Source organism: Exserohilum turcica (genome assembly GCF_000359705.1).
Source record: "Exserohilum turcica Et28A unplaced genomic scaffold SETTUscaffold_13, whole genome shotgun sequence".
NCBI classification, from domain to species: Eukaryota; Fungi; Ascomycota; class Dothideomycetes; order Pleosporales; family Pleosporaceae; genus Exserohilum; species Exserohilum turcicum.
In genome coordinates, this window is record NW_007359948.1 from 1,117,007 (window position 1) to 1,140,537 (window position 23,531).

A 23,531-nucleotide genomic window follows, 5' to 3' on the forward strand; every position below is an offset into this window, starting at 1 on the left:
ATCAATCTAATCCAGTGGCGTGGGATCGCGGGTGCTAAGACGTGACTAGTAGACTGGACTAGTTTACAATTGCCTCTTCTTACTCTCTTACTCTTCTTCAGGCCCTTTTTTTCTTCTCTCTCTCTCAAGCTTCATCTTCTTCATCTTCTTCTTTACTTCTTTACTTCTTCCTGACTTTGTCCATTGCCAGCACTTTGGTCTGACACTTTTCAAGTAACTTATTTGGTCTGCCTGTGGCTTGTTCCTTTCACCTTCAGCAAATCACGACAAGGTCAAACATGGCAACTGAACTCCCCACGACCAACGGCAATGGCACCGCCCAGGACGGCGAGAACAACTTTGCCGTCAAGGCGGGTTTGGCTCGCATGCTCAAGGGCGGAGTCATCATGGATGTTGTCAATGCTGAGCAAGTATGTTCGCAGCCCCTCCCCCTCCCAGCATGCAGCAATTGCCCACTGCAGTGGCGTCTAGCAGAATAGCAGTAACAACAATTGGTCTCGTAGCTAACCACGACATGTGTATCTAGGCACGGATAGCAGAAGAAGCAGGCGCATCAGCCGTCATGGCCCTCGAGCGCGTACCCGCTGATATACGGGCGCAGGGCGGCGTGGCGCGCATGAGCGACCCCAAGATGATCAAGGAGATCATGGACACGGTGACGATTCCCGTCATGGCCAAAGCGAGAATCGGCCATTTCGTCGAATGCCAGGTATATACATGCTCCGCCCTCTCACTTCTTCTTCTTCTCCAACCAATGCTACCCCCGCACATGCTGAGCCATGGCAGATCCTCGAGGCCCTCGGCGTAGACTACATCGACGAGTCTGAAGTGCTCACGCCGGCCGACGCAATCCACCACGTATCCAAGCATCCGTTCCGCATCCCGTTTGTGTGCGGGTGCCGCGGGCTGGGCGAGGCGTTGCGGCGCATAGCCGAGGGCGCGGCCATGATCCGTACAAAAGGCGAGGCGGGCACGGGCGACGTCATCGAAGCGGTGCGCCACATGCGCACGGTGAACGCCGAGATTGCGCGCGCAAAGGGCATGACGGACGAGGAGCTGCGCGTCTATGCCAAGGAGCTGCAGGTCGACTATGCGCTGCTCAAGGAGACGGCCAAGCTGGGGAGACTGCCTGTCGTTAACTTTGCTGCGGGCGGTGTGGCGACGCCGGCTGATGCGGCGCTTATGATGCAGTTGGGCTGTGACGGCGTGTTTGTCGGCTCGGGCATCTTCAAGTCGGGCGATGCGGCGAAGAGGGCAAAGGCAATTGTCCAGGCCGTCACGCATTACAACGACCCCAAGGTGCTCATGGAGGTGAGCATGGATCTCGGCGAGGCCATGGTGGGAATCAACTGTAGTACCATGGGTGAGCAGGAGAAGCTTGCGAAGAGGGGATGGTAAAGAAACAAGGGAAAGTTTTTTTTTTAAAAAAAAAAACGTAGATTACAATGGTGGAAATGGGTGCATACATGTCCAACTATGCTTGTCTGGCGTTTCTGGAAAAGGAGAAAAGGAGAAAAGGGTTAGAGAGATCAAGGCTCAACTCAGCTCATCACGACAAAGACTCGACATGTTGCATCTTGCCTCTTGTTTCAGTGCCCCCGTTTGACACGCTCGTCACATGCCAAAAGCAATCAGAAAGCATGGCAAATTTTGTTCCTTTTATTGAGCTACATACAATGGGCCGCAAGCAACAAAAGGCTGTCGAATGCACCACACTGTAAACCCGTGTCCTTTTCATAATCGAATAGCAGCCACTGGTCCGTTGCTCCCAGAGGGCAGCACTTGCACCATCCAAGCGCATACGCGAAAACAAGCACCATAACCGTGAAAACTCCGCTACGCCGGAGATAGAAGCCGTCCATGCACACGCATACCCCCCACTAGCCAGCCCACCGTGACTACCGGCGAAACCGTATGCGAGACATAAGGAGAATGCAGGAAAGAGTCTTTGTTCTTAGCGGTCCTCGGCCCACTCGTTCTCGCGGCGGATTTGCTCCTCCTCCTCGGGCGTGAAGTCGTTCTGGATGTTGAAGGTCTTGCGGATCTCGTCGGGCGACTTGCCCTTGATCATGTTGGCCACAGTCTTGCAGCCCACGTCGAGGAGCGCCTTGATGTCGAGGTAGTTGGCCGCGAGGATAATCTCAAAGAGCATCTCCTGGTCGACCTGCATGAACTTCTGGTCCCACTCGTCAATGTCGGTCGACTTCTTACGCGAGTCCGAGTCATCGTCCTGCGTGGCGGGCGGGTCGTTCTTGTGGTGGGTGCACCACTCGAGCACCTTCTTCATGACGGCCTCGTTGACCTGCGCGTTTGTCAGCAGCGGTTGGCGGGCTGGGGCGAGCGGGGATGCTGCGTACGTTGGGGATGGGGATGGACTCGTCGGATTCACCACCGAGGTCCTCGAGCAAGTTCTTGATGAGGATGGAGCGCTCGGCCACAGGGCGCTCGACCTGCATGTTGACGCCATCCGACGTGGTGATGTTGATGAGCTTGACGCCCTCGGCGTTGGTGGAAGCCATTGCAGTGGGCTGGGGGTCGGTGTAGAGGAGGTGTAGAAGTGGGGTAAGCTGGCGCTGGGACGAGGCGTTGCGCGCAGGCGGGCGGTCAGTGGATAGTGGATTCGGGGTGCGAGAAGCAGATGAGCGGGTGCAAGGGAAGCTGTCGGAGGCGCTGACAGCAGGTGGTTATATAGAAAGCAGCAGGGGTGTGTTCGCCGTTTGCACGCTGTTGGAGGTCAGAGAGGCAACCACAGCCGCTCCGCACTGTATCCACGGCAAGAGGCGAAGCTCGGGCCAGCGCCGCCGCATGGGGCAAGGCGCAAGGCTGCCACTGCAGTGAGCGACGAGAGGCTGCGAGACTGCTCTGAGCCCTCAGCCCTCAGCCCTCAGCCCTCAGCACCCGCCTGATGAAGCAGGCTGCGCATTCACCTTCACCTTCACGCTCACGTTTGCTCTGTGCATCGCTGCCCGCCGCGCCTCTGGTTTGCGCCGTGTTTGTGCGTGCTTGCAGGATGGAGCCTCTGCGGGAGAAGCCAAAACGGACTCTTGGTACGCCCATAAGCATCACGGCCGTGGGAGGGGCGAGGCCGCACGGGGCCGGTGGAAGTCGCCAGAAGCGCGAGCCTCGAGCTGGACTGGCGCCACAGCGAGAGCAAGCGCACTGCGGTTGCAGAGGGCGGTCACGTGACGTCTTTGGCGGACGGCCACGTGACGTCTCTGGCGGGCGGCAGTCGGATCCGCAGCGGCAGCCTGGCAACACACGGGCGTTGGGCATCTCGCAGCCTTGACATCTGATCAAACCGCCTGACCCCCGTCGTCATGCACCGTCTACACCTTTTTATGCCTGCCGCGATGCCTGGCGCGCCCTGTCCAGGTGCACGACTTGCCCTCCATTTGCTGTCTGCCACGGTTGCTGCAATCGGCTCCCCCTTATCCGCGTCCACTGCTCGTTTGACATAGGCCTGCACTAAAACATGCGTTGGCCTCACTTTTGCGCAGCCAAACTCTCCACCACTACCACCATCGACATGCCCTTGTGCGACGTGGCCCTTTCTGACATCTGCGCCCACCCCAATTGCTAGCACCATGTGGCGGAGAGTCTACTTCCTGCTCATTCTAGTCCGCGTCTACTTTGCCCTGTCGCCCAGCTACCTGCATCCCGACGAGAACTTCCAGGGCCCAGAGGTTGTTGCTGGTAATGCTGCCCTGCCCCTCAAACCGCCCGCCCGCCCCAACTGACCACGACTGCCAGGACGCGTCTTCTCCTACCCCGTCCACCAGACGTGGGAATTCACCTCGGACCACCCCATCCGCAGCACCTTCCCGCTATGGCTTGCATATGGCTGGCCCATGTACATCTTGCGCTGGCTGTGGGAGGGCTCGGGATATGACGTCTCGCCCGCTGTCGTCTACTGGACACTGCGCGTCCTCATGCTGTCGCTGAGCGTCGTCATGGAGGACTGGGCCATCCACGAGCTCGTCGCATCCCCCCGCGCCCGACGCGTTGCCGTGGTGCTGGTCGCGTCGTCGTATGTCACATGGACGTTTCAGACACACACCTTTTCCAACAGCCTCGAGACGCTGCTGGTGCTCTGGAGCCTGGTCTTGATCCAGAGAATCACCGACGATAAGGTATGCCTGCTGCGGTCCGCATGCCCACCCAAGCATATGCAGCTAACCCGAGTGGCAGAAGCGCTCTGGCATCGCGGCCTCGTCCATTTTGGGCTTCATGCTCGTAGTCGGCATCTTCAATCGCATTACATTCCCTGCCTTTGTCCTTCTACCTGCGTTGACGCTGCTACCGCATTTCCAGCGCAAGTCCGTCCGTCCTTCCTGCCAGCATGCGCGCTTTGCTGACATCCACAGACCGTTCTCTTTAATCTTCCTAGCCGCCTTTGCTCTTTCAACAGTCTTCCTCGCCGTCTGCGTCGACACTGCTTTTTATACCCCAGGCGAATTCTCCGTTTCCAAAGTCTTTGACAATCCTGTCATCACACCCCTCAACAACTTTCTCTACAATTCCCGCTCGGAGAACCTGGCCCAGCATGGCATACACCCACGGTACCAGCACTTCCTTGTCAACCTTCCTCAACTCCTTGGGCCCGCCACCCCGCTCTTGTTCTTCCTGCGCACTTCTCATATCACCATGACGCTGATTTCGGCTCTGTCTGGTATCGCTCTACTCAGCATCTTCCCACACCAAGAGGCCCGTTTCTTGCTGCCCGTTGTACCCTTGATACTCTCCTCCGTCCGCCTACCGAGCCCGGCCTTCAAAAAGCCCTGGATAGCGTTGTGGGTCATCTTCAACATAGCCCTGGGAATGTTGATGGGCGTCTACCACCAGGGCGGTATTGTTCCGGTGCAGGTGAACATTGCCAAGTCCAACGAAACCGTCACTCATGCTTTCTGGTGGAAGACGTACAGTCCACCCACCTGGCTGCTCAATGGAAAGAATGAGGAACTCAAGACCGTGGATTTGATGGGTTGTCCCGGCGAGCAGATGCTCGAGAAAGTCAAGGAAGCACTCCCGCCTTGTCGCACTCGAAAGCCTCCACAGATTGAAGATCGAGGCGCCACATACCTCGTAGCCCCGCGATCAGCCTACTTCCTGAAGCCATACCAAAACGCGACCAAGCAAAAAGATGTCTCCCTAGAAGAAGTGTGGAGTTATCGAGAGCACCTAAACCTGGACGATATGGACTTTGCCGATGATGGTGTTTGGAACACTCTTAACCGTGTTGTTGGCGATCGAGGACTGGTAGTGTGGAAGGCAACTCGCAACTGCTGGGCTAGCTCTGAGTAAGATGCAGTTGCTTCTACTCAGATGATGGATACCATGAGACGATATGGATACGAGTGTACAAGAGGAACGTACACGAGAATTTCAATATGCCCGGGACGTTCTGTTGTACATTCTGAAACCCCCCCCCTTTTTTTTCTTCATATCTAGATACCCACTACATAATTCCCAAATCTTGTTGGACAAGTAAGCAAGAAATGATTCTTGTATAATAATACTTTCTTCTTCCCCCCTTTTCCTGGGACTGTAATAATGATTGCGATTTCCAACTCTAGTAATACACACACATGTATTCTTACACACTTGCGCCTTTTGCATAAAAGCTTTGATCTACAGACTCCCCCCTCCCCCTCCCCTTTCTTTCTCTTTCTCATCCCCTTGTCGATAGCACCAAAAAAAAACACGCAACACTTACAAGGCGCCGCCCAGGACGCGTACCGCCCACATAGCCAACCTCACATTCATGCCGACCTTCCTTTCGGGCCTGTCAAACTCAGTCTCATCCACGGGCTTCGCGTGCTCGCCCAGCCACTTGACCTCGTCGCCCAGGCGGCGGCGCAACCCCGGATCCGTCGTCGCCACCACGACGTTGGCTTCGAGATCGAGTTCGTACGCGCGCTTTGTGTAGTTGGAGGACCCGATGATAGTGATGCAGGGGTTGTTTTCCGCATCTTCATTGTTGTTGTCGTGTGATTGCTGCTGCTGCTGCTGCGCCTCAGAAGCAGCAGCAGTAGTGGTAGTGCGAGGCAGCGTGATCCAAATGCCCTTTGCATGATATGTCCAGCCGTCTTTCTCGCCTACGATACCATGTTTCCATTCCTTGAGCGTGATGCAGTCGCGCAGACCCTCGTACTTTACCCTGCGCAGAAACGTCTTGGCCAGATGCGTGTATGCGGCGGGCAGCATGCCGCTGATGCCGGATGAGCCGTAGAAGCCGTTTGCGTGCGGGTGCGCCGTCAGCACGGTGCCGGAGGCGGGGCGCGTCGAGAGCAGCAGCCGCCGGAACGACGGCGTCATGTTGAAGTAGCCTGCCGTGAAGGTCCACGTGCTGGGGTGCAGGGGCGCGTGGGCGAGCGCCGTCAGGATCGTGGTTAGAGCGGGGAGTTCGGTTGAGGAGGGGAGGAGCGGGACCAGAGAGAGGATGGGGTATATTGTTGTTGTTGTTGTTGTTGTTGATGATGATGGTGATGATTGCTGTGTTGATGGTGCGGGCTTGGGAGTGTTCTCAGGTCTAAGTAGGTGTGCGAGGTGCTGTGCAGCGGCTTTCCGGTACTTTGCTGGATCGTCGAGGGGACTTGGTGCGGCGTTTGTGGTTGGCCATGCCATGCTGTATCCGCCTGCTCCCTCGGCGTCGCTAGGCTGGATATCGAAGCTGAGTGCTGCAACTCCATCGTGAATGTTCTTAAAGTAGCTTGTTAGTTCGCGGGAACGGAATAAGTGGTATCGGTCCTGCCGGTTGGTGAAGTAGTCTTCGCTGAGGTTTGCGCCGCTCATGATGATTTCGTCGTCGATGCCGTACAGCTTCATGTGCTGCAGGCCCCAGCCCTCATTGATACGCTTGGGGATGTATTTTTTCCGTAGCCCCGTTAGGTTGGGCGTGTGGTACATGCGCACTTCGACTCTGTGTGGCCCGAATTCGGCAATCAGGGGTGTTAGCAGCGAGGCGGTTGTTGGGTTGGGTGTTTCGCGCGTTCCGCGCAACGCATCTGTGAGGAAAGAGACGTGTAGACTTGGGTTTTGTTTCAGGGCATCGCGAATGGTGCTGATTAGGTCGTGTTCTGTTTTGCCAATGTACAGAGTGCTGAGGTAGATTGTGTGTTTGGCTTTTGAGATTTTGTCCTGGACGGCGTTAGTTATGGCTGGGGCGTGCGTAATGCGGCTTTTGTGTTGCCTCACATGGTTCTTGGAGAGTTTGTCTCAAGATCGCTGGGAGAGGGAGAGGGAGAGAAGTGAGATATTGAAGTGTATTGTGGGGATATCCATGAGAAAGACGAATGCTCAGGTAAAGAAACAAACTGAGACTGAAGGAAAAATGAAATTGTGAGATTGACATAATAACAATATCCAAATATTGGCTCATACCAAATAAGAAAACCAGAGTCGTAAATAAAAGCCAGGCAACCTACTTTCAATGTTTGATAAAACTCGGACGGCGTCTGGATAATCTCAATTTGCTCCGGTTGCATCTCGAATCTAGGTGCAATCTTATCAAGATCCGATGTGATCGTCGCCAGCATCGCCGCCTGACTCTGAGGCGCCTGGGACCCCATTGTTGGACTCGAAGTCGAATATCTCCTTGTCGTCTTCGGGGATCTGCAAGGAATACAGAAAGCCCTTCGACCCGCAATCCTGGGCGCTTGAGCTCGCAACAAGCTTCGAACTATCATTTTCTGGAAACGCTCGCTACCGCGCCGCCGGAGACTGGGATATGCTGGAGTCTTAAGTAAGACATTGCCAGGTTGGATGCAGTTTGGGCGACTTGAACATCCTTGGTGCTAACACCAAAACGGTATAGCATGATATGGGTGGCTTGGCATCATCACCCGCGACCCAGCGACGTCCGACGAGCGCCATCAGCGACAGCCATCAACAGCTCGCAACAGCCGCCATGTCGACGCTCATGAGAACGCTGCGCAACCTGCGCCGAATTGGATTCAAGGCAAGCTTCTCCTACACGCTACATTGTTGCCGCCGCAGCACTAACTCTTATGCAGGACTATGCCCACCAAATGGCGGTACGCTCGTGAACACCCCCCGCGCCTTCAATTGCTCTTCGAAAATAGACTGATCGAGTCGCCCCGCCCGTATAGAACATTGGTACGCTTGAATATGGACTGTAGAGTGGAGAAAGGGACAACGGGGCTGATATAGTGCAGGTGATACCAAAGCCGGAACCTTGATTGGCACGGACAAGTACGGCAACAAGTTCTTTGAGAACCTGGAGGAGGAGCTTCCTCGTAAGATGCTGGATCGTGTGACGACTGGCAGAAATAGGGGTCTGACTTTGTCGCAGTGCGAACTCGCTGGGTAGACTACAAGGACAAGGAATACGATCCGTAGGTTACCGCATGTCTCAGCGGATATGACACAAGCTGACAAATTTACAGCTCCCAGATCGAGCCAGGATGGTATGCTTCTTCCCGATATACGCTCGGAATATAAGATACGTTTCAAGCAGAGCGAACATCTGACTGGAGACAGGCACGCTTGGATATCGTACATGGTCGACAAGTCCCCGGCAGAGGACAAGCTTCTGCAGCGCCAGATCCGCGTTTGGGAGCCAAAGGAACACAGGCCGACCCTCACATGGAGCCGATCGGGATACAAGCCCTACAGCACGTATGTTTTTTAGGATTCGGGCCACCACATGATTTTAGGGTTTTTTTGCTAATCGCACAAACAGCACCAAGAATAAGTATTCTGCTTGGACACCGGTGGCCAAGCCCCGCGCGTAGATAGCAAATCTGTTTGTCTCACCCTGCAATCTCTCGTCATCGCCTCCTATAAGTGTCGCGAATACAATGAACACTGTTTTTTTTAGAGACAGATTGAGGTTATCACTGTGAATTTTTCTTAGACACTAGCTACTTATCGCAATGTATATGTCTCTCTATATCTCGGTCTCAGTCTCATTGAGTCATAAAGTGTCTTGATGTATCAGGCTGATGCTTCTTCCCCCCCCCCTCAACACGTCGAAAATCCAGACTACAAATCAATCAAAATGCGAAGATTATTCGCCTTGCGTTACATGTTGATTCAAAAGCGGCGCGGATTGCGAAATGGAAGGGAAAAAATAGAGCGAAAAGAAGTTTCGGATATGAAAAAAATTACATTATCTGTATTGATGATGATGGGTCACACGGGGTTTAAACAAGAAAACAAATAGCCTCCTCTCTCATTCCTTGCAACTCATGATATTTGCCCCCCCCCTTTCCAAGACTCCGTCATTAATAGTCCAGGAAAAGAAAGAATCCTGTCGAGCGCCTGATTTAAAGGCTCTTCAGAATCATGGGGAGGACAACATTCTTGTTGAAGTCCCAAATGGCACTGCTGTCATGGGCCCTCCAAGCAGCGCCAGTCCAGAAAGTGCTTTCCTGGCCCTGGAGGGCATACAGGCTGTTGTAGAAGCCAGCTTTGATGTCGCTGGCGGTGGCCTGGCAGTAGAAGGGAGTGTGGGACTTGGCAATGAGAATCTTGGGCTCGGTAATGGTGAAGTTCATGCCCTTCTGGTTGACGGCTTGGATCCTCTTGATCTCGGCGATGACGCGCGACTTGACCGTCTCGGTGTCCAGGGGGTACTCGTTGGTGGAGCGGTCAGTGGCATAGTAGGTACTGTAGACGCCAGGGATGACGGTGGGGCCAACGAGGTAGGCGCCAGGAAGCTTGGGGAGGTTGTATGGAGTGCCTTGGCCGCGGTTGTTTGCTTGCAGACCCAGTGGGAAACCAGTGTTTTCAACAAGCATGTTCCAGTAGCCAGTGTTGAGCCACTTGCTGAAGACGGCAGTCTCGGCCTTGGTGGGGTTGAATGCTTGGAGGTTCGATAGGCGAGGGGGAATGGTAATGAGGAGCTTCTTGGCGCGGATGTGCTTGATGCCACTGGGGGTCTTGACAACGAGATCAACACCGCTCTTGGAACGCGTAGACTGGATCACGGTTGAGGAGAGGAGGATGCTCTTTGCAGCACGGAGCTCGGCCTCAGCAGCTGCGTAGAGTGCACTGTTGTTGTGGCGCGCGCTCGTAATCAGGCCGTTGCTGGCAATTGCCTGGAGCAGCTCCAGGCCGATAACACGCGCATTCTCGACAACGGGAACGCTCATCACATCACCAAAACCGCCGTTGTACTGGCTCACAATGGGCACCATGGCCTCAAGGCCGAGCTTCTTGACCAATCGGCCAAACGGCATGACCAGCTCCTCAGGCACAGGGTTGGGCAGGAACATACCGCCAGCAAGCTTAGGGTACTTGGACAAGAACCCAGCATACTTCTGGATGGCGGCCTGGACGGCCTGAGTGCTATATTGGGCGGCCTGGACGGCATTACCAGTCGAGAAGTCGAAGTCCACCGATTGAGGACCAGTGAGTGATATCGGGGCCAATGGGATCTTGAAGCGGCCAAAGTAGTTGTTTACAGTGGTGGTGTTGTGGAAGACGACTACACCGTAGTCTACTGACTGACCAGTAGCCTTGTCGGTATAGGTATTGGTGTGGCCACCTGCATGCTCCTGGGATTCAATGACGATGACGGACTTGCCAGCATCTTTGAGTCCGATGGCAGCGTTGGTGCCAGAGGAGCCGGCACCAATGATTGCTACATCGCGCAAAATGACCTTGCTGGGGTCAGGAGTGTCGCAGTCAGACTGCGTGGGGTGGGCCAAAGCAGGAGAGAGGCTGATGAAGGCGGCAAGTGCTGCTGAGAGAACCGGTGAGTGCCGCATTTTGCGTTAGAAACACGATGAATGAGTGACTGTATAAAAGAGCGACTGAATAATGAACGTGTGACTATATGTAAAGACTGACGGTGGTGAATTTAGCCAAAATTGAAAGCATATGAGCTTATATATACTTTCAAGCCAATGTTTATTCATCTCGACCAGGCTGCTCAGACCAAAGACACGCCGTTATGAAGCCGGTCCTAGATAGGCGAGTGGAGTTTGATCAAGTGCCCGGCATAGGTGTACGGAGGTGACTGTCAAAAGTTCATGCTAAGGCACGGATCTATCGGACCGAATTCTCTTAACACACTTTCTGTTATCATTTTAGCGGGTAGATAATACTACTTGATAGAGTCAGCGTACTACTATAAATCTATCCTTTAGTAGCTAAGAATATCTCTAAACTACTATATTAAGGGCTTTTATTTACAGACTTGGTATGATTAATTGATTGCCTTCTGCAGCATTTTCGGTAGTACTTCATAAGTCCCTGTCAGCAAGAACTTTTGACAGTCACCTCCGTACTCCAACGGTTCTGAGATTTCAAGATTGGAATGGTCGTATTGATCAATTTCACACCAGTAGCGGGATGCAGTTCCAGGGGGGGTGACTGACTCGGCCCGTAATGAAGGGACCAGCCCGGACTCCTGGTTACAAAGGCGCCATTGCGCAGAATTGCGGGATGGCATGACAGAGTGTTCGCCATATAAATCCCATGGCTTGGAGTTTAACTGTCAGCTTACATAGGGGCGGATAAAATAATCTCCACCGGTATGTGAGTAGAGTCAATAGCCTGACACAGGCTCAGATACCCGCATTACGTAGTCTCCAGCCGCGCTGCTCTATTGTTGTTTCGCCAGGCAAACGGGATAAACGGGAAGATACCAGCCTGACAACCTCAGTTCTCGGTGTCTGGATGGCTTTTCTATTTTAGCCTTTGTTCATGTAAACTTGAAACGACCAGCATGTCAGCTGCTGATATAATACGATGGATTGGCCGACACGTGCAGCTTATTGCATGCGGCCACTGGAATGATGAAGCACACGTGTGTACCATGACGCGGAATGATTTTCTTGCTAGGGTGATCGCCAGGCACGGTTCATGAAATGACAAGGCGGTAGTTCGTTGTCAGCCCTAGCCAGTGTGGATAGCGCAGCTGGCGACCCTTAATTGAGGCCTCATATTGTGTGACGGACCGAGACTTGGGCGGGTCAGTATCTGCCTATCGATTAATATAATGATCGACTCTGCCGCATTGCAAATCTCTGAAATCAGAATGCGGAGCGACACTCGGTGGACTTTGCTGATGCTTTGATGTGTGGAAGGCAGCTGGTGCAAATGCTCTGACCACTTCAGCCCCGCAGAACAAAGCGGTCAGCCTCGCAGTCAGTTGAGCACACGGCTGCTGGAGAAGGGGAACATAAACTTTCGGCCGTCTCGGAGAAGTGGAGAGCATATAAGCAGTCGTCAGCACATCCTCCTACTAGTACTATTCAGTTGTCTCCCTGGCAACTCTGTTTATTCAAGGCTAACCGTTATCGGTTTGGCAATTACCATTGCGGTCTAGTTCTGACCTTCTTGGACAAGTAAAGCGAGTATACTGGAAATATGGCCTGTTCTCGGTAATTTTGATGAGGCGGCTCGTGGATTACTAGGCAGTTCCAGAATTAGGCAGGCACAATCCTTGGGACATGAAGGGCCTTAGGCATCGCTGCGCACATATAGTATGGAGGCCTTGAGCGTTGGTTATACCGGATCTGTGCAGTTTTGAAGTGATCAGAGGTGCGTCGAGTCCAGAGGCAACTCCGAGACAGTTGGGCAATGATGTGAGAGAGGTGATCTGTGCTGAAACCCTGTTGAAGATTAGCACTGCCAGCATATGGTCATGCGCGAGCAAGCGTGAACTTTGGGCCGGCTATTAGTCGCGTTGTCTGTATTCTGTGGAGGATGTTGATTCTTCGCTTGTCCAATATAAGTCTCTTGGCCATTTCTCCGGGGACAAGATTTATTGCCCAACGTCGTTATCGGCATGCGACAGCGCCTAGCGCGAACTTGTCTTTTTTGTATTCTGACCGCTGTTTTGTGAGTAGCCGGTGTGCTGTATGGTAGCTGCAGGCGTGTGTAGGGACGGCCTGACTCTTTACACAACGGTTGCGAGAGGTGGACATAGGTAACTTGTTCAGCCACTCCTTGACGCCTGCGCGCAGCGGAAAGCTGGTTTACTTGCTCCCAAGGCGCCCTGCGGAACAGTTGTCACGATGGACGTTTCCAATGACGAGCGAGACGGCCCACGCAGCGACCATGAGGAAGAGCAGAGGGCGAGCACGAGAAATGTTGAGGGCGTGAAGGGCGCACCAGAGGGCGCACGTCTGCTGCACTCTGGCAGCGGATCGGGGCAAGATGTGGGGTCGTCCATGGCGTGGTCCTACTGTGGCTGGTGTCGGGCGACACTGACACTGGCTCCGGGGACAGAGGAGCCGTGGACAAATGCGTGTGTGGGGTCGGCAGGTCAGTATTGGGTGTAGTCCAAGTGCAAGCCGACCGGTGTGGGTGTGAGTGTAGGTGTAAGAGTGGGAGTGCATGTGGGTGTAGTGGTGGTGGTGGTGGTGGCGAGGTGGTGGTGAGGTGGGTTCGGCCGTCGCGCCCCGCGAATTACACGGCTCTGGGCGTTTGGCGTGGACAGCAACAGATACGCGCGACGGCTGCCGGTTGGCCGCCGCTGTGGCCGGCGTATACAAGTACACACACTGCCGGCCGTTGACATCGGCAGTCCCGGTGCCTTCGCCGAGCCTGCCCGCATCGGGCCTAGCGCGCGGATTACATCACCACAACGCCTTTCGCGCCCGCGCGTCAACGTCAATGCTGCTTGTGTTGACAGGCGCCTGCGGCGACCAGAGAAAAAAATAACAGCCTCCATCCCTACAGACGTCCTTCGCTCGTCCGTACTGTACGCTCCCTCGCCGCCGTCCCGCCCGTCGACCGCTTGCCTGCCACCGCTACCGGCCGTAGCGCAGTCACGTGCAAAAAGCGCCGCTACATCTACCCAGTCGCGCACCTTCCAATGCGCTTCACCGCTCGTACATAACGAGTGCGAGTGCTGGGGCTGATTCAACACCACGACGGGGCACGACAGTCCTCGCACCACGGCAGCCGGCGTCATGTTTGCGCACTGCAGCCGCCCGCTCTGGGGAAGAGATGACTTCTCCACCTGCTTTGAGCGCGAGTACGTCCTTCGGCCATGCGCCACCACCCGCGCCACCACAACCACGCAGGAAAACAGGCACACTGACGCGCTGCAGCTATCTCAAGACATTGCTACCGCTCGGCGCATGCGCCCTCTCCCTTCTTTACCTGATCGCCCAGCTCTATGCCGCTGCCACCTCGTCCAAATACTACCATGCATACAGTGCTCTCGACGACCCCGGCAACCCTTGGTCCTTCCGAAGCCCTCGTTACCACGGCGCGGACGAATATCGCGACGATGCCGAAGACGACACCGAGCAAAACGACGACCTTGCTCTCCACCCTGTCAACACAATGTCAACCATTGCCATTGATAAGCCGCGCGGACAGCTCACCGTCGTCGTACTAGAGGAAGCCGCAGTGCTGGCGCAGCTCGGCGTCCACATTGCCATCCTGCTCACCCATGCATGGGGCAAGCACGGAAAGATTGCGGCTATTGCCAGTGTCGCCGTCTGGGCTTACATCGCCGTTCTGGCCTCGTTGCGCCTACTCTTTTCCAGCACCAGCAGATTCTCCTTTCCCGCTCTCTGGTACCACACTGCTTTCATCTATGGCTGCCAATGGGTCTTTGGCGTCCTGCTCTTCCGGTCGGCAATCATCCACCCGCGATCCGCGCTGCATCAGAAGCTGGCGATTAGCAATTTTGCCCTCGTCTCACTTTTGTTCCTTATTGCCCTATGCTCCAGAAAAGGCAACAAAACCGTCGACCTCGAATACGAGGGCGATATTGCGCCTGCCCGCGAGCCCATTGCAAGCCTTTTATCGCTTGCCACGTTCAGCTGGGTAGATCCTATTGTGTGGACGGGATACAAAAAGACATTTGAGCTCGCAGACGTCTGGAATCTGCCTTCTAAAGACAAGGCCGGAGCCGTCATTGCACGATACCGTCAGGTGAAGAAAACCTCGAGCCTGGCCTATCACCTCCTGAAGCACTTTAGGCGCGGCCTGCTCATGCAGGCTGCCTGGGCTGCCATGTCTGGTTTCCTCACTTTCGTGCCCACGCTGCTTCTCAAGGTTATCCTCGAGTATGTTGAGAGGCCGGATCTGACTCCTGCAAACGCCGCATGGTTCTATGTCATCCTGCTCTTCGTTTCCGGCTCTTTGACAGCGCTCGCCGATGGGCAGGCACTCTGGCTTGGACGGAAAATCTGCATTCGATTGCGCGCTGTTATTATCGGAGAAATTTATGCAAAAGCCCTCAAGCGTCGCGCCGCAGCTACGAGCGAAAAGGTTCTAGGAAAAGAAAAGAAGACCAAAAAGCAACAGAACGAGGACGACGAGGACGACGAGCAGCCCAAAGGATTGAAGCGGATATTCAATTTCGGAAAGAAGAAGAAGAACAAGTCCTCCAACAAATCAGAGGATGAGGATGAAGCGCCATCAGATTCAGATGCCCAGGTCACCACCGGTGCTATTATCAACCTCATGGCCGTGGATGCTACCAAGGTTAGTGAAATATGCGCGTACTTGCACTTCTTGTGGGCAAACACACCTGTTCAAGTTGTTGTAGCTGTGTTCTTGCTCTATCGCATTTTGGGATACAGCTCAATTGCAGGTATTGGCCTGATGATCTTCCTACTCCCTGTCAATATGTACGTCGCTAGGCAGTTCTCCAAGATTCAGAAACTCATTCTCGCCGCCACCGACGCACGAATCCACACCACCAATGAGGTTCTCACCAACATTCGAATCATCAAGTTCTTTGCCTGGGAACAGCGCTTCATCGGACTAGTGAATGAGAAGCGACACATTGAGCTGAAGCATCTGCGTACTCGTTATATATTCTGGTCGATCGCTGCCACGATATGGTCGGGCTCCCCTGTATTGATTACGTTGTTGTCTTTCTTCGTCTACACGAACATCGAGCACAAGGCTTTGATCCCGTCAATCGCTTTCACTGCTCTCTCGTTGTTCCAAATTCTAAGGATTCCGCTGGACCAACTCGCGGATATGGTTGCGCACGTCCAAGAATCAAAGGTATCGGTTGACCGTATTGAGGAATATCTGATGGAACACGAGACAGACAAGTATTCGCAGCTTATTACCCAGAAGAAGGATGAAGATGGCCAGCCCTTTATTGGATTCGAAAACGGTACTTTCAGTTGGGGTGGCACTGATATGGCAGACCAAGCCGCGGTAGATGCCTTTAAGCTCATGGACCTCAACGTCAACTTCCGCGTCGGCAAGCTGAATGTTGTCATTGGACCTACAGGATCTGGAAAGACGTCGCTGCTCATGGGCTTGCTCGGTGAGATGACCAAGCTAAAGGGTGAAGTGTACCTGCCTGGAGGAGTCAGCCGAGAAGATCTAACCCCCGACCCGGAAACTGGCCTCACCGAAAGCGTAGCATATTGCGCCCAACAAGCCTGGCTAGTGAATGGTACTGTCAAGGAAAACATTGTATTTGCAAGCAAGTGGGACCAGAAACGCTACGACGAAGTCATTGATATTTGCTGTCTGAAGCGGGATCTCGAAATTCTCGACGCTGGCGATGAAACGCTGGTCGGCGAAAAAGGTGTGACTCTTTCTGGAGGCCAAAAACAACGCATCTCGCTCGCTCGCGCAATGTACAGCAAAGCTCGCCATGTTCTTCTCGACGACGTCCTCAGCGCTGTCGATGCTCACACAGCCAAGTGGATCTTCCACTACGCACTCCATGGCCGGCTCATGGCGAACCGAACTTGCATTCTCGTCACGCACAATGTTAGTCTTTGCCTGCCACATGCTGAATTTGCACTCGTACTCGATAACGGACGCATTGTTGCTCAGGGCACTGCAGATGAAGTGATCAATTCTGGCAAGCTCAACGAGGACCTCTCTAAATCACAGCCTGCCTCACGTGGTGCATCGAAACCTCCTTCTCACGCACCTTCGGATGTAGAGCAAGAGCCCAATGGAGACGCCAATACCATTATTAACGGCAAGGCAGACACCAAGAAGGCGCCAGCCAGCAACAGCATGGATGAGAAGAAAGCTGAAGGCGGCGTCAAGCTCAGTATCATACTCATGTATCTCCGAGCTATGGGCCCGTGGTACTACTGGGTTGGCGCTGTCATTGCTTTTGTTGCAGCGCAGATTTCCTCCGTCTCTACCAACTTGTGGATTCGCACTTGGGCAAATGCCTATGCAGAAAAGGGCTATGCGGTCCTGGGCAGCCACCATCGCTCACCTGTCACCCACGCTCCGACGCTGAGTGGTGTAGGAACCTGTATGAAAAGTGGCACTTGCAGCTGGAACATGCCGTTCTTCACACGGCCAGAACAGCCGTCGTACTCGTACACCACGATGCAGACCAGTTTTGGGTCTTCTAGTCCCGAGGTCGACTCTCTTTACTTCCTTGGGGTCTATGCTATCCTGGGTCTCATCTTTATGTTGATCACATTCCTACGCGAAGGCTTCCTTTTTGGTGGTTCCCTGGCAGCATCACGACGTCTGCACGAGCGTCTAATCCAAAAGGTCACGCATGCCAAGTTCCGTTTTTTCGATCAAACGCCACTTGGCCAGCTGATGAACAGGTTTTCAAAAGATATTGAGGCTATCGACCAAGAGGTTGCGCCAGATGCTATCGGTGTTGTCCACTGCTTTGCTTCCATCATTACAATCGTCATACTCATCTCGGTCATCACGCCTGGATTTCTGGTCGCAGCCTCTTTGATCTCCGTCCTCTACTTCCTTATTGGTCGCTTCTACATTAGCTCCTCACGCGACCTGAAGCGATTGGATTCTGTATACCGAAGCCCCCTTTATCAGCAGTTTGGAGAAACCTTATCTGGCATGACGACCATTCGAGCCTACGGCGACGAGCGGCGCTTCATCCGCGAGAACTTGACCAAGATCAACACTCAACACCGTCCCTTTATCTACCTCTGGGCTGCTAACAGATGGCTCGCTTTCCGAATCGATGTCGTTGGTGCCATGGTCGCTTTCTTCTCTGGGGCTTTTGTTGTCGTCAGCGTCGGGCGCATTGATGCAGGAGCCGCTGGCCTGGCACTTACCTATGCTGTTACGTTTACCGAGAATGTCTTGTGGTTTGTACGACTGTACTCGTCAAATGAGCAGAACATGAACTCTGTCGAGCGTGTCAAAGAATACCTCGACGTGGACCAGGAAGCTCCTTCTGTCATCCCAGCCAACCGTCCGCCTTCCAATTGGCCAAGCAAGGGTTCTGTCGAGTTTATCAATTACAGCACAAGATACAGGTCTGACTTTGATCTTGTGTTGAAGAACCTGACGTTTAAGATTCTACCGGGAGAGAAGGTCGGTGTCGTGGGCAGGACTGGTGCTGGAAAGAGTTCCATGGCACTTGCGTTGTTCCGAGCGCTCGAGGCCGAACAGGGAAAGATTCTCATCGATGACATTGACATTGGTTTGATTGGTCTTCATGATTTGCGCGAGAATGTCGTCATGGTACCGCAAGGTAAGCTGTTCTTCCGCCGCATCAGTACAACCACTAACAAGATCAGATCCGACACTGTTTACAGGCACAATCCGAAGCAACCTCGATCCTTTCTCAATCTTTACCGATGAAGAGATTTACACGGCCCTGCGCGAGGTCAACTTGATCTCCAGCCTTTCACGACCTACCTCGGGCACTGTCACACCTACTGGAGAATCTACCCAGCCTGGTGCTGCAGATTCTGCCTCGGCGAACCGCGACTGGGCATCACAGGATGATACAATAGTAGTGATGCCTGATGGACATGCGACTGCGCAATCTGCGATGGACACCGACAACAAGAACCCGTTCAAGGATCTCAACTCTCCAGTGTCAGAGTCTGGTTCCAACTTGTCGCAAGGTCAACGACAGCTTCTATGTCTCGCGCGAGCGCTACTCAAGGTGCCCAAGGTTCTGCTCATGGATGAAGCCACTGCCTCTATCGACTATGCCACCGACGCCAAGATCCAAGAAACCATTCGCAAGATTAAGAACACGACCATCACAATAGCGCATCGTCTTCAGACCATCATTGATTACGACAAGGTTCTCGTTCTCGATAAGGGTGAGGTCATTGAGTACGGCCACCCATATGACCTAGTCCGCAAGGACGGCGGCTCCTTCCGATCCATGTGTGAAACAAGCGGCGAGCTAGACACTTTGACAAGTACAGCCAAGACGGCATACGAAGCCAAGAAGAACACGGCTCTCAACTAACAACCACTCTTCTATCCACTATAGAAGACCAAAAAAAACCAAAGACGCGGGGGGATGGCCTTGTATTTAGAAGGAGTTTCGGGGAAAAAAGGCGGAAGAAAGCGATGAAGAGACAGCTTTTATAAAAGCAACCCATCTCGCATTTTTTTTCTGTTATTGTTTTTGTTTGATTCAACATGCATACGCGTGGGCGCCGAGGCCCCCGTAGAGGTGCATGCCTCGCTCGCGCTCACTTTTCTCTCTAAAGTGTACATAATCGATGTTGGTATCCAAAATGAAATTGCATTGTATAATGAGCAGAGTTCCTCTATGACCTGACGGGTGGTGGGTGTTTGTGGACATCTCCGCATGTGCTAGATATGTGTGAAATTTAACTTTATTCGCGATGAAAAAAAATCTCATCAAAAGTAGAATTATCAAGACCCGAGTGCGCAGTCTGTTACACGGTGAAAAGCTACCACGTAAGCAAGTAAGTAAGTACGTTGAAATTACGTTGGCTAGTCAGTCTATCTTCGTAAGAATGAAAAAAAATAATGGGTTAGATACATGCAAAGACGGAGGGTTATTGCAGAGAGAAAAGATGTAATTGTCTAGACTCTGTGGCTACATAGTATGTATTCTGCGATAGGAGTTGTGCGAGAATAAGAAGTTGAAGAGAAAAAAATACGGAACGAGGATGCTAAAACGAAAAGAAAACCGGGAAAGAGAAAAGAGAGAGAAAACCGAGCCGTAAACTTTGGGCAGGCGGTGTTGAAGAGTGATAAGGACAACTACGCATGCAGAAAAAAAAAGAACCAGGCACTTGGCCTAGTACCGTCGTGTATGATGAAGATAAGGACAGTGGAAAGTGCAAAAAAAACAAAAAAGGAGAGGGCCGAACCGGAATCGAACCGGTGACTTCGGGAAGACGGCTTGTGGCAAAGCTGCAGTCCTACACTCTACCGCTGAGTTACCGGCCCAATTAGAATCCATCATTCCTGATGACTAAGCGTCAGCTAAACCCGTGCTTCAGATGATCGGAACGCGGGTTGTTGACCACTTTGCTGCTCTTGCGAGCTTGATTTGTTTGATGAAAAGAAGGGAAATTAGATGCAATATATCTGCAGATGGTGTCGAGAATAAAAAGGAAGATGAGGGGTGGTAGGCACTAGCTGGCAAGTGAAAAGTGGGGTTGGGCGGGGCATCGCTCGTATGCACGTCCAGGCTCATGTCAGACGAGGGAGTTTATTACGTGCTATTAGATGAAGCCTGTTTATAGAAATAGAGGTAAAAGAGTAAACGATGCGGTTCAACATGTCAGTTACAAGAGGGTATCACAATCTGAGAAATACATGTTGCAGCGAGCTAGAATTCCAGCTCTTCAACCTCCATGCCGCACTCCTCGCAGCGCTTCCTCGTCATGCCCGTCTCGGGATCGAGGACGCTCCTGCCCCACTCGTGCTCATGTCTATCGTATCTGCCCTTGATCTTCTGTCCAAACTGGGCGTCGGCGTCACCGGCGAGTCTGGCGCGCTTGTACGCCTCGACTCTGGTCCGCTTCTTGAGGTCTTCTAGTTTGTTTTTGAATTTCTTTTGCTTGCGCTCTTTGCTGATGACTTGGCGCTTTGCGTATTCTTCGTCTAGGGCCTCGGGGGAGCCCCATTTTGCGGGGCTGAAGGCGTAAGCTTCGACTTGGAGGCGGAGGAAGAGCTGCATGGGGTGGAAGAATTGCTTGTGGGGGTTTGGACGCTCGAGATGGGGGAGGAGTTCTTCGTCTTTTAGTTCTGGGTCGGTGAGGAGGTAGTCGTCTCGCGCTTCAGTTTTGGTGAGGAGAGAGTACTTGTCAGGGTACTTTTCTTTGCAAATGTTGCAGACGCCAACGTTGAAGATGTCCTGCCATTTCCAGTCGATTTCGAGACTGTTGCACTCGCGACATTTGCCTTTGACATCGCGCTTGCCGTCACCGTATCTGCCTTTGAAAGTGCCGCTCTCAATTTCTGCATTCTCGGCAGCTTCTAGTAGTGCAGCCTCCTCGTCCTCCTCTTCTTTGCCATCAACAGTGTTCAGAATGGAGATGCCAGGCTCGTATGGTCCGGCTCTGTTTGCGCGCAGCTTTCGTCGTATGCGCTCCTTCTCCCACTCTGGCATTGTCATGCCCTCGGGCTTCTGTTCTTCCTTGGCCTGGCCTTTCCTCATGGCCTTGTTGTGCGGATCATCTTCTGTGCTCAAGAAACCACCCTTTGTATCCGTCATCTTACTAAAGTCATATTCGATAAAGTCTGACCTAGCGTATTTCTTCGCAGGTTGAATGTAGTCGTTGGCTGGCGGCTGTATGAAGCCATTCTGGTCGCGTTTCGGGGGTGACGCCGCAGCAGCATTTCGGAGTGTTGCTGGGGTCTGAGAGGCAGTAATGGCGGAGTACGCGCGCTTCTCGCCTGCTACAGGCGCCGGAGACGGTCGGGATGCCTGCGCTTGTTGCGCCGCAGCCTTTGCTTTCAGACGGGCCTCTTCCATGCGCCTGATTTGCTCGGGAGTAGGAGGATTCGGTGGAAGCTTACCCGCTGAGTGAGTCGCTCGCGGTGGCGTTGCCTGGCGTTCAGACATGCTGATTAACTGCGAGCGGCTGAGACGGGGTTGTCAATGTGCGAGTGTTTGGAGGTAGTTCTCTGTAAGGCGACCCAAAAGAGGGCTGACACACCCACGAGTGGCGAATGAGGGTGGGTGGAAGTAAGATGAGCGTCGTGGACCCTGGTGCCTGAACGATGATGTGCGCCAAGGGATTCCGCGATCCCAGATCTGTTCCGTCCGATTCTCGTCCAAAGTTAATCGCCACAAGCACAAGTACGAACACGAATACGAAGGGTGTGAAGAGGGTTCCGCAGGTCATGAATGATGTCATGCAAGAGTGTGGCTGCAAAAGGGCGGTTGCGCCCTTACCAACCCACTGCCACAATGACTCTTACATGTGGCTGTGTGACGGTCTTCGCCGTGCCAATGACCAATCAAGGGATGTTTGAAAATACTATGGTTGCGATATAATTAGGACCCTGCTTTCTAATTTACACAATATCGCGCCCTCAAACTTTCCTCTGGCGACATGTCGGACGCGAGCACACGTGTGCACGTGGTCAGCCCTACAGCGATGCTGCTAATCCCTGCCACTGATCTGCATGCCGAAGCCAAAAATCCCCAACCCCCAACCCCAGAAGACAGCGACAGCGACAGCAGCAATTGCATCGAATTCGCCGAACCAAAGACCCGCAAACAACTCTGCAGAGAAAAGCACGAGCAGAAGAAACGGCAACGGGAAATCGACCTCACTGCAGCCTTTACCAGTCTCGACATTTCGCAGAATCAGACATCGGACGAACAAGTTACCTCCTCACAACCACCGTCTCAAAGTCGCAAGGAAAAGCGCAAGGAAAAGAAGCAACGACACGACTCTGCAATACCAACACCCACGGATACCGACGCTGAATCCCCCACCCCATCACCCCGCAAAACCCCCAACAATCCACCAAAGCAAAAACAGCAGCCCCGCCACCCTCCTCCAAGCCTCCCACCCTCTCTAATGGCGAAACCCGCCGCCCAAACCGCCTTCCCCCTCCTCGTCGCCTCCATCGGCAACCCGGGTGCCACCTACGCCAACACACTGCACTCAGCCGGGCACATAGTAACCTCGCACCTATCGCACGCGAAAAACTACACTCCGTTCCAAAAAGGGCTTTCGGGCCTCGTGTCGCGGCCCTCACCCACGCACCTCGCCTTCGGCCTCACGGGCTTCCGCCGCGTCGAAACAGAGCGCGATGTCTACGAAGACTGGACGTTTTGGCAGTCGGCGAGCCTGATGAATGTGAGTGGGAGTGGGGTCAAGCGCGCGTATAATGAGTGGCTGAGGGAGATACGGCGCGCGACTGGGGAGAGCGGTTTGCAGGGGAGACTGGTGGTTGTGCATGATGAGCTGGAGTCGGCGTTGGGCAAGGTCACGGTTAGAGATGGGGCTTCGAGCGCAAAGGGGCATAATGGGATTAAGAGCTGTCAGCAGCAGCTGGGCGGCGTCAAGTGGTGGCGAGTGGGTGTGGGGATTGGTAGGCCAGAGAGTCGGGATCCGAATGTTGTGAGCAAGTACGTGCTGGGCAAGATGACGGCGTTTCAGAGGGATCAGTTGGAGAAGAGTGCTGTGCCGGTCTTCAAGGCATTGGAGGATATTGCTGCAGGGAAGAAATAGATGCTGGTGTTGCCGTAGCATAGGGCGGTGTCGTTGGGCATTTTGAGGCGTTTGTTTTGGGACGATACCCCATTTCCACGCTCACGAGCGTATCACGATAGATGCATGAGATAATGTGAAGAATATCAGATGGATTCTGTGACTGAGAAAGCATAGAATGGTATCGTGTAACCCCAAATGAAATATGCAGGAGATAAA

The 23,531-nt window shown here is 53.5% G+C and overlaps 9 protein-coding genes and 1 non-coding gene across 10 annotated transcripts; 5 read left to right on the top strand and 5 right to left on the bottom strand.

Moving 5' to 3' along the window:
- Window positions 1-1,553, top strand: SETTUDRAFT_167881 (uncharacterized protein). The gene is made up of 3 exons (XM_008024991.1): window positions 1-410; window positions 527-709; window positions 787-1,553. The coding sequence occupies exons 1-3, from the start codon at window positions 279-281 to the stop codon at window positions 1,396-1,398; spliced, it is 927 nt and encodes a 308-aa protein (XP_008023182.1). The 5' UTR covers window positions 1-278; the 3' UTR covers window positions 1,399-1,553.
- Window positions 1,554-1,595: 42 nt separating this feature from the next.
- On the bottom strand, window positions 1,596-2,661 carry SETTUDRAFT_167882 (uncharacterized protein). Its single transcript, XM_008024992.1, has 2 exons — window positions 2,358-2,661; window positions 1,596-2,302 (listed from the first exon to the last, which is right to left on the bottom strand). The coding sequence occupies exons 1-2, from the start codon at window positions 2,517-2,519 to the stop codon at window positions 1,955-1,957; spliced, it is 510 nt and encodes a 169-aa protein (XP_008023183.1). The 5' UTR covers window positions 2,520-2,661; the 3' UTR covers window positions 1,596-1,954.
- Window positions 2,662-3,467: 806 nt separating this feature from the next.
- On the top strand, window positions 3,468-5,442 carry SETTUDRAFT_128097 (glycosyltransferase family 22 protein). Its single transcript, XM_008024993.1, has 4 exons — window positions 3,468-3,693; window positions 3,751-4,130; window positions 4,189-4,316; window positions 4,365-5,442. Exons 1-4 carry the CDS (start codon window positions 3,585-3,587, stop codon window positions 5,299-5,301), a joined length of 1,554 nt encoding a protein of 517 aa, XP_008023184.1. The 5' UTR covers window positions 3,468-3,584; the 3' UTR covers window positions 5,302-5,442.
- Window positions 5,443-5,709: 267 nt separating this feature from the next.
- Window positions 5,710-7,568, bottom strand: SETTUDRAFT_147848 (uncharacterized protein; the record flags this gene model as incomplete). The annotated part of the gene is made up of 2 exons (XM_008024994.1): window positions 5,710-7,137; window positions 7,425-7,568. 2 exons carry the CDS (start codon window positions 7,566-7,568, stop codon window positions 5,710-5,712), a joined length of 1,572 nt encoding a protein of 523 aa, XP_008023185.1.
- A 306-nt stretch (window positions 7,569-7,874) lies between these two features.
- On the top strand, window positions 7,875-8,869 carry SETTUDRAFT_167884 (uncharacterized protein). Its single transcript, XM_008024995.1, has 8 exons — window positions 7,875-7,957; window positions 8,013-8,033; window positions 8,109-8,115; window positions 8,175-8,255; window positions 8,312-8,354; window positions 8,406-8,426; window positions 8,500-8,637; window positions 8,702-8,869. The coding sequence occupies exons 1-8, from the start codon at window positions 7,907-7,909 to the stop codon at window positions 8,751-8,753; spliced, it is 414 nt and encodes a 137-aa protein (XP_008023186.1). The 5' UTR covers window positions 7,875-7,906; the 3' UTR covers window positions 8,754-8,869.
- A 418-nt stretch (window positions 8,870-9,287) lies between these two features.
- SETTUDRAFT_105174 (uncharacterized protein) lies at window positions 9,288-10,733 on the bottom strand (the record flags this gene model as incomplete). The annotated part of the gene is made up of 1 exon (XM_008024996.1): window positions 9,288-10,733. One exon carries the CDS (start codon window positions 10,731-10,733, stop codon window positions 9,288-9,290), a length of 1,446 nt encoding a protein of 481 aa, XP_008023187.1.
- A 3,153-nt stretch (window positions 10,734-13,886) lies between these two features.
- SETTUDRAFT_147852 (uncharacterized protein) lies at window positions 13,887-19,154 on the top strand (the record flags this gene model as incomplete). The annotated part of the gene is made up of 3 exons (XM_008024997.1): window positions 13,887-13,954; window positions 14,031-18,391; window positions 18,438-19,154. 3 exons carry the CDS (start codon window positions 13,890-13,892, stop codon window positions 19,124-19,126), a joined length of 5,115 nt encoding a protein of 1,704 aa, XP_008023188.1. The 3' UTR covers window positions 19,127-19,154.
- Window positions 19,155-19,996: 842 nt separating this feature from the next.
- SETTUDRAFT_t112 lies at window positions 19,997-20,085 on the bottom strand. Its single transcript has one exon. It is a non-coding gene; the product is annotated as a tRNA-Cys (tRNA).
- A 263-nt stretch (window positions 20,086-20,348) lies between these two features.
- Window positions 20,349-21,951, bottom strand: SETTUDRAFT_167885 (uncharacterized protein). The gene has a single exon (XM_008024998.1). The coding sequence runs from the start codon at window positions 21,707-21,709 to the stop codon at window positions 20,471-20,473; it is 1,239 nt and encodes a 412-aa protein (XP_008023189.1). The 5' UTR covers window positions 21,710-21,951; the 3' UTR covers window positions 20,349-20,470.
- Window positions 21,952-22,257: 306 nt separating this feature from the next.
- Window positions 22,258-23,480, top strand: SETTUDRAFT_167886 (uncharacterized protein). The gene has a single exon (XM_008024999.1). It carries the CDS (start codon window positions 22,677-22,679, stop codon window positions 23,331-23,333), a length of 657 nt encoding a protein of 218 aa, XP_008023190.1. The 5' UTR covers window positions 22,258-22,676; the 3' UTR covers window positions 23,334-23,480.
- Window positions 23,481-23,531: the final 51 nt, after the last annotated feature.